The sequence below is a fragment of the Hesperophylax consimilis genome, chromosome 8 (genome assembly GCF_061612785.1).
Source record: "Hesperophylax consimilis isolate HC1 chromosome 8, BYU_Hcon_1.0, whole genome shotgun sequence".
Classification (NCBI taxonomy): Eukaryota; Metazoa; Arthropoda; class Insecta; order Trichoptera; family Limnephilidae; genus Hesperophylax; species Hesperophylax consimilis.
The window spans coordinates 29,881,941-29,891,283 of record NC_142843.1 but is presented as its reverse complement, the minus strand read 5'-3'; the positions used below and the strand labels follow the sequence as shown (position 1 = coordinate 29,891,283).

Here is a 9,343-nt window from a genome sequence, read left to right as displayed (position 1 = left end):
TATGCATTCATTCGAGATATTAATTTGTTGTGAAGTTTGATAGCTGATCCATCAGTTCGTGAAGTCGAATACTAGAATCATTATCACACAGGCATTTTTTAAACATGACATTGTGTTAATGATAAATAATGTTATGTTAGTCTCCATAGATTATTGCAGTGTATTATTTCATAAAGCTGTTCATGGCGACAAAGAAACAAGTCCCGAGGAACAACGGCAGAAAGACCTGTCAGTGTTGCAGATTTCTGTTTTACCATCCAGACAGTGACGTCAAAACTTACTGTAAAGGCGGCGATACACATGCCTGTAAAATGGAACAGTAGCTTGCATGCATGTTAATGGCATGTACAAGTTACTGGCGCAATGAGAATACACATGCAAGTTAAACTTGCATGCAAGTTGCGTCCTTGCATGCCTGTATTTGCAAGACGTATACACATGCCAGTCACTAGACAGTATGTGTCTCAAATCACTCTGAGACTGAGTAGTCTCAAGCTTTTTGGCAATGGAAAACATTCGAAGTGAATTAAATATCATCGTATTGCAATTGGCAGTACAATGTGTACTGCCAATTGTATTGTAATGTCTACTGGCATGCCCGTACCTGTCGCGACGTTCACACATGCCGGTTTCATAGCCTCCCTCGTCCCCTCCCTCAACTTGCATGCCAGTAAATCAAATGTTGTGCAATCTACTTGCAAGGCAGGTACAGGCATGCAAGTTAGCGTATACACATGATAGTAGCTGGCATGTGCAAGGAGCTTGTATGCAAGTGTGCCAGCTACAGGCATGTGTATTCCCGGCTTTAGCGTCTCAACTTATCAATCTGTTTTGATAAGCTGTGAGAGAGCCGTAAATTCCCGCGTGAGCGATTAGACCTGTCAAAAACTTACGTAAAAAAAACTTCCGTAACTTGGTAAAAATTACGGTAAGTGACTTATGGTGTCGTTTACATTGGTAAATTTGTCGTAAGTCGCTTACGTGAGCAACTTACAGGAAAAAACTTCCAAGTGTAAAGGCAGCCTGATAATCACCAAAAGTAGAGAACCACTTGGGGTGACTTATGGCTGAAGGGTTGGTTATCCAATAAATGGGTCCCGGGGCGGTGGTACCCAAACCCGCCTCCAAAATTGTACAAAATTAATAGGTTTTTTTAAAAATATGTAACCAGTGGCACACAATACTTTTAGACCCCCCTCTCCTTGTAAAATGACTAAACTGCAAGTTTTTTCTCTCTTCTGAACAATAAAAATTTTCCAAGTGATATTTTAATGCAATTTGATTTGTAATTTTGACTTGTGATTTTCTTTGAGTAGGTTCATCCACAGAAGGATTCGACCTTCTGTAGTTCTTAATCGCCTAAGTTTAATAGTACCCTCTTAAGTTTAATCCCTATTGTGCGGCTGGCTACATTTGCAGTCCAGTAAAATTATGACTTTTCTTGAGGTGTAGTGCAGCGTACAGTACGTTCAGCTAGGTTTTAGAAGTTTTTAATGCTTTTCATTACTGTCCATGAAAATTTCAAAGTTATAAATTTGATTTTGTAGAATTGTGTCTATTATTTCAAATTTAATTTTCAATATTAAATTTAGCTTTGAGATATTTACAATAATTAACCCCGTCTCATAGGGGTTAAGTTATAATAATAATAATGATGTGTGAAATGAAACCTTGGATATTTTATTAACATGTTTATTTAACAGTTAAAATTTGTATATAAATATAATAGCACTTACACATACAAATAAATTGTCAATTTGAAATATTAGATTTTTTTTAATGAAAGAAAGTCAAGCAATGTACCATCAATGGGTTTGGCACATTATGTTATTGGTAGTAAACACAAAACAATTACATAGTATTATTTAATTAAATTCACATTTATATATATATTTTTTTTCTCAGTAATCTACATATATATAAATAAATAGATTATTGAAAAAAATCAAAAAACCTTATTCTTAAAAGTTCATACTCGTACAACAGGCTTTATATTTGCAAAAAAAAATGAAAACAGACAAAATTATCTAATACAAAACATAAAAACTGCTGTTTACAGTTTGTATAACAAACATTACTATTTCTAATTCGAGAGAATCAAGAGATTCTGGTATGTTTTTATCGCAAAAAGAAATTTTTTCGTTTCTCCTAACACGAGCACAGCAAAGATATGTTTTGACTTTAAATAAAAACAGTAAATTTTATTCATTTCTGCTATATGCATCACATAAATATTTTGTTCGGTTTTGCGATATCACACCATGATCTCTAATTAAAAAAACCCATATAATTTGATGATTGTTGTTATTCCTAATGGACTGAGTTTGGTCATTTTTGTTGTTTGTTTTTGGGGTGTTATGCCGTGTTGCGCTAACTCCTTCTTTAGCCGACGTTTCGGACAGCGTTGCAGTGTCCATCATCAGGGCAGATCCGGTAGATCCGAAGATGTGTAAATTTTGGCTATCATAAATACTGTGCTTTCAGAATTCGCCACTTCCGTTGGCATTTCGCACTTGGACGGGCCCAGGCCACAAATAAATAAGCACAAACTCGACAACCAAAATTTACACATCTTCGGATCTACCGGATCTGCCCTGATGATGGACACTGCAACGCTGTCCGAAACGTCGGCTAAAGAAGGAGTTAGCGCAACACGGCATAACACCCCAAAAACAAACAACAAAAATGCTTTTGGCCGTGAGAATCTAAAAACTTACCTGAGTTTGGTCACTTTGTAAAAAAACCAAAATGCCAGGGGACGTTTGGGTCAGCGCCGGTCCTTCAAAGATCATTTTAATATTGACGCCTGTATAATAATTTATTGTCGTAAGGCTGTAATTACAGTATTTATTATACATGGTGTTTCAGGGTGGTTACGCAGATATAGATGGATTTCCTATGTTGAAGCCAAATAAGTGAAATATGATAAAATGCTGTTATTTTACTTTTTTGCTTAAAATACCGCCGTTATGAGCTAATTATGTAAAGATAAAGAGACGTATGGAAAATAATAATTAGAATAAAATAAAAATAACATTTATTTAAATAATACCCATATTTTTGAATTGCTTAAAGATGAACACCATTGTGAGTAGGTACTTAACTACGTACTTGTTTAATATCAAAGAGGATGTTAAGCATCCAAATTAACTACATAGTCTCAGATAACAAAATAATTTGCGAATTTAATGAACCTACATAGAAATTGAACTTCAAAATTAGCTTATTGATCATAATAGACAATTTCTAGAGAGATATTATTTCTTCAACAGAACAATTTCTAGCGAGATATTTTTTCTTCATCAACAGAACAATTTCTAGCGAGATATTATTTCTTCATCAACAGAACAAATTCTAGCGAGATATTATTTCTTCATAAAAAAAAAACAATTTCTTGAAGCTGAATTAAATATCTACCTTCTAAATATAATAATAATGCTTGTTTAAAACAACACTTTTCTAATGATGAATTGAATGTGGGGGCCGTTATTTTAATAAATGCACTAGGTAATAAATTAAATATGCTAATAATAATGTATGTTACACATTGATCAGTACTTAGATGATAACATAATATGTACATATTATTATGGACAATAAATCATGTACTTATAATATTATGTTTGTGTTCACTTCGAAGTACATATAAATGTTATTTTACCTTATTTAAATGTTTTCTTAGCGGGGTCTCCTGCAACCGTTTCCAAAAACAATACCTCAAACATTAGCGCAAACATTTTTGTTTTCGTCCACATTCTGTCTCCTCCCTTTGTTGAGACATTGGGGGGCGGTCAGCGTGGCTATAGATATTTGTCATTATTTTGTATATGTCTGATGAAGAAGATGTGTGTGCTTTCAGTTTTTCGCTGTCAACTGTCAAGATGAGTTTTGACGAGGAAGACGTTCTTGCAATTTTAGCGGTCGCAGAAATTATTGCATCAGGGAGGAAACACAGATCTCTTGTTCGATAGTACTTTCGACCTTAAATTTTAATTAATGTCAGGTATGGAAAATGTAAGACAGATTTGGTTTATGAAATTTCGCCCATGTCTCGGAAACTGATATCAAAGAATTCGTTTTCTTTATTCGGCCAGATATTAAAAAAAATCAATGTAGCGAAGTAACATCATTTCACCAGAACTGTGATGTGATGTGAATACCGCACAAGAGTCCCAACTGTATGGAGCCAGTGAGACTAGCATCCCCAATTGGGGTATGTTGTAAGGCTGAAGGTAGTGGGGATGGGAAGGAGATGGGGAAGAGGAAGGTGAGGAAGTACCTGGCTATTCAGATCAGTCACCCCACATGGCTAAAGCCATTTTAAGCAATGTTTCGATTCTGAGTGCTGGTCTTACACCAGGGCGATACTGATAGTATCTGCCACTCCGGAACGTGCCGCAAATATACTATATATTATTTAAAAAAAATAAATTGCGAAACAACACAAATTAAATTTACTTTTGCATGCCGGGATTTAAGCCCGCGACCTCCGGCTTGCTAGTCGAGAGTCTTAATCTTCGACCACAGAGGCCATCAAAGAACACAGAGGCCATGGTGTCACATTATGATTTTTCACAACTGGGGATTCATATTCAAGCCTGTACATCTTAAGAATCTCCAAACAGCAGCTGTCCAAAATTTTGTTGGGCCCTTTACAATAGCCAAAAAATACTTTATGTAAAGGCGAGTTCATAATAGAAACAATCATCCATTACGACATTATTTATTTACAATTTATTAAACTCATAATTATTATGCTTGCTCAGTGCACATAACCTCAAAAACTCGTATGATTTATGCTCTGTGGCAAGCCACATCGCACAGTAGTTGTCAAAAAATGAAATAATCTCCTCCCCTGCCTTCCCTGATTCGAATGCGTATTGGAAACGATAGATGGGAACACCCACTTTTCGAATGTTTAAATAATATTTTAATGATTTGTATAGTGCCGTTTTTGTGCAGAATTACCTCAACGGCGCTTTGCTTTGAGGTAATGTTTGAAGTAATGTTGTGGAAATGGTCACTGGAGAAGCGGCTAAGTTGAACCTGGAAGCATAGTTGATGAGAAGGAAGTCGTAATTAATTTTTAAAATTTGCTCACAGTTCATAAGTTATTACAAATTTGAACTCATGTAAATAGCATAGATTTTCTTTCTGAAATTAAAATCAGCTTATAAAATTAATAAAAAAAGAAGATTACGTACTACTAAAATTTTCAACCGAAAAGAGTGTGCAATTCACAGATTCTGTAAAGATGTAAGCCCCAGGAAAAGGAAAAGTAAAAATAAAAAACTTCTGAATAAATGCGAAACTTTTTTTTCCCATAAAGTTTAGGAAATTTAGTTTTCTTCTTCTTTTCTTGGGCGTGCGCAGCTTCATGGCCGCTGTATTCGCAAACAGTACATGCCCATTGCTTCACGTATGAGTTAACACAAAAAGAAAGTTTAAGTCTGTCGAAAAGAAAGCCACGTACCCCATTTTTTCGTATACATCTGGCCTCGGTGAAAAGAATAAATTTCTTTGCTAACTATGAATTACAAAACGTAAAAATGTAAATCCAAATGACTCGGAAGGAGGACTTTTGTAATCAGGACAATGATATAAGTGATTTTCGTAATCAAGATGATGGAAGTAGTTGTTTTCTGCATGTATGATAATGTCATATTAAAAACCACATTATAATAGTTGAATTATAGTTTTTAGAAACATCCGTGATGGTGGAATTTGTAGTTTTAATTTTCTTTGTTAATTTTGAATCACAAAACATTAAAGTCAATAATCTGATACCACGATTAAAAAAAAATTGATGCATGTTGGTGTTGATAGATTATCCAAACAGTTTTTCAAAGCATCCGTGACAGTAAGGTTTGTCGTTTTGTTCTTTGAAGGTGCCCTTGTTGAGCTGCTTCAGGCAGAAAGCGCACACAAAGTGCTCCGGGTGGAACTTGCGGAACATGGCGGTGATGCAACGGCCGGCGATGGGCTTGTGGCAACCGGCACACAGAGAGCCCCGCTTGGCGTGGTAATGCGTCTCACAGTACGGCAGACCCTCGTGGTCGAAGAATGAACCACCCTGGAACGGCTGTCTGCAGTCCTGTTGATAATAATATTAAAGTTCATTTATAGCGCATGAAAACTGACAATAATCAGGTTGGCTGGCCAAAGTTGGCGACCAACGCGTGCAACGGCCAAGTGGTCCTGTATACGTTGGGCCAGTGCATTGAGCCAACGTATACTAGTGGCAAAGGTAGGCCAAAGAAGGTGATTATCTGTTGAAGAAATAAACTCAAGTTAAAAATGTTTAATCAATTTCAAACAAACACGTCCACTATATCATGCAGTCCCTACATTCGACTGGTGGTGTAAGGATGTTACAGAGGGGACTATATCATGCAGTCCCTACATTCAGTTGGCATTCTTTTCCCAATTGGCGTCGACTAGTCATCATTTTAATTAAAGGAAATATTTTACATACAAGAGTTAACGAAAACCCATGAGATGTAATATAGGTGTACAAACTTATTTGTGCATTCAGGAGTAGTGTTGGTATTTAGCCGGGTTCAAGGCAGGTTATATATACTATACCTCTTCCTCGGTAATAAGTCAAGAATTTCACTATTCTGACCTTACGAACCTAGCGCAAAAAGCAATCATCAACATTCATGAACATCATGCCAATAAACAGTTTTCATGTGTAATAATCTGGAGCATACTAAAACACTATCTAAATCTAAATCAAATCTTAAATCGCTGAATTTGACATAACATTGCATTCGAATATGCGTGTGTTTTTATATACCTATATTATATAGATGTCACCTGTGACAGGTAAAAAGGGGTACAACTAGTATTTCATAAATTAATATTCTATTCCTCAGCAACACACAATGATAAGCTTTACATTTAATTGATAAATAATAATATAAGTTGTCACTTATGTAAAAATACACTGTCTACTCCGTAATCATTTTTCTTTGGAAACGATAGAAAAAAAACATTTAAACAAAAAATAAAATATATGAATTGACCTCCAAAACATACATAATATTTATTTTAGGACCTTGCAATACACATCCTTTAACATTTCTTACATCCTTATACTCAGTATTAGCTGAAAACGCGTGAACTCTACTTGCTACCAACATTATTTTCTCATTATAAAATACTATGTGGCCGTGCGTCCGTGGAATGAAAAGAAAAAATAATTTTTCCAAGACAATGTGTCTGAAAATGCTTGTTTTTCAAGTAGAAGACTAAATTTAAGTTGACATAATTCTAAAAGTAAATATTACAGGAATTGGCTCGCTGCCACAGCAGACGCTAACACAGCTTTCAAAATAGCTCTAACTCATCCACAACTTTAAAATACACATTGTTTCACACTATCGGCGGTTATTACTGAAAATTAATTGTTAAATTAAAAACTAAACCGGTATTTTTTATTTATAGGGATTGTTATCATCTATTTCGAGCCGATTCTAAATTAGTGAAATTTATTTTTAAACGTCAATAAAAATATAATTGACTATTATTATATCTATTATGTGGTAAAAAAAATTTATTGTTTTTGCCGCGACATTGTAAATCAAAGAACATCGAACCAACGCACAGACATGTGGAATGCTCGGCCCAACGCGTGTGCATTGTTTGGTCCCATATTATAATAGTGTGTTTTTATTTTTTGTTTGTTTTTTTTTATATATTTTTTTATTTTTTATTTAATATTTATTTATTTAATTTCAAATAATATACAATATAACAAAACATTGATTAGTTTAATTCAGCGACTAGTAATTATTTAACCAAATATAAATAAAGCTTCATAAAAAATATTGGTATTTTCGTATTCATTCATCCACTTTCGTAAATTACTTTAAATATCAAGAATAGTTTTCTCTCGGGCAATTGCTCTTTGGATTATTTAATAACCACCGCACATTCCTCTCTCTCTCCTTCCCTCATCATTACAAAACTATCTCTTTTTTACTAGTTATGTCAATATCCTAATATTCGCTGGCGCTGGTTGAAGAGCTGAAACAAAAGGGGGGAGGGGACATCCTTCATATGTGATTGCATATGAAGGGAATCATAGTCATGAGAGATCATTCTTCATCTTCATCGACGCCGGCGCATTTAGGGCAGACGGGTTTTCCTTCCATGGCGTAGAAAGACTTTCCTTGAACCGGTAGTGAGCAATCCTGCGTACAGCATTAAAAATATACATAACATAAACATTAAGTATTATACTGCACAAAATAGAAAATATAAAGAGAGAAGCGTTTTCTTATGTTTCCAGATGTATTTCTTAAGATATTGTGATTGCTGACGATACTTACTCTGCAAACGAAACAGTCCGGGTGCCATTGTCCGTTCAGGGCGGAAATGTAGTTTTCCATGATGGGGCGGTTGCAGCCACCGCACTTGGGCGCGAACATGTCGAAGTAATCGTTCCTGCAGTAAGGCTTGCCATCTCTCTCGTGGAAGCCGTCCTCTCCGAACTGCTGGCCACACTGGGCACAGAAGAAGTGCTCCATATGCCAGGTCTTCTCAAGGGCAGTCACACATTTCTGAAAACAAAATTAGTTTGCATTTTGTAGGTGAAATAAAAAGCATCATTTAAAAAGAATTGCACTATCAATTTTTATGCTGATAATTTATTATTGGGAGGCTATTTTTAGAATGTTCTTAAAATTTCACATTATTAAAGTTTCACTTCGTCGAAGAAGATAATTGGTAAGCTGATAATAATTTAGCACTGTCTGTATAGAACCAAGACACGATGGGTCTGTTTTGAAGGCACAAGAATGAAGAAGTCTTACATCGAGGATGGGCCCGTTGCAGTAGGCGCACCTTGGCGAGAAGAGGTTGTGGTAGTCGGGCTCGCAGTAGGGACGGCCATCCCTCTCGAAGAAGTTGCGCGTGCCCAGCTCCTGAGAGCAGTGGGCGCAGGTGAAGTGCTCCGGGTGCCAGGTGCGACCCAGAGCCGTGATGACCTGCCCTACGATGGGCTTGTCGCACGCTCCGCAGCACCCCTTCTGCGCCGTGCTCACCCCCTGGCGAGACATGTCTGCGTGCAGAGAGCCCAGCATCCGCTCTAGGTCACCGCCGCCCGCCACCGCTTGGACTGCCTGGCCTGCGCGGTACTGCTGATGCTGAACGCCGCCTTGCGATACCTTTAATCGAAATCAAAATAATCCTTGAATGCCTGATTCGATAATTCAAAGAATGATTGAGAACAAAAAAATTATACAACTAAGTATAATATTTCTAAGATGTACATTTAAAAATTACACTTGGAGATATTGACTAAATCTTGAGAGAATTTTACGATGAGATTAAGTGT

The 9,343-nt window shown here is 36.2% G+C and overlaps 1 protein-coding gene across 5 annotated transcripts in view; it reads right to left on the bottom strand.

Moving 5' to 3' along the window:
• Window positions 1-4,150: 4,150 nt before the first annotated feature.
• Window positions 4,151-9,343, bottom strand: part of Pax (paxillin) — a 95,320-nt gene continuing 90,127 nt past the window's right edge. For 4 of the 5 annotated variants that reach the window (XM_089634103.1, XM_089634102.1, XM_089634100.1 and 1 more), the window contains 3 exons: window positions 8,820-9,173; window positions 8,337-8,567; window positions 4,151-6,094 (listed from right to left, as the gene is read on the bottom strand). In XM_089634103.1, the coding sequence (XP_089490229.1) occupies window positions 5,828-6,094; window positions 8,337-8,567; window positions 8,820-9,173 (852 nt within the window). In that variant the 3' untranslated portion in view covers window positions 4,151-5,827. Of the gene's footprint in view, window positions 6,095-6,134; window positions 8,199-8,336; window positions 8,568-8,819; window positions 9,174-9,343 lie in introns of those variants that run through there. The other variant, XM_089634104.1, reaches the window with a different exon arrangement.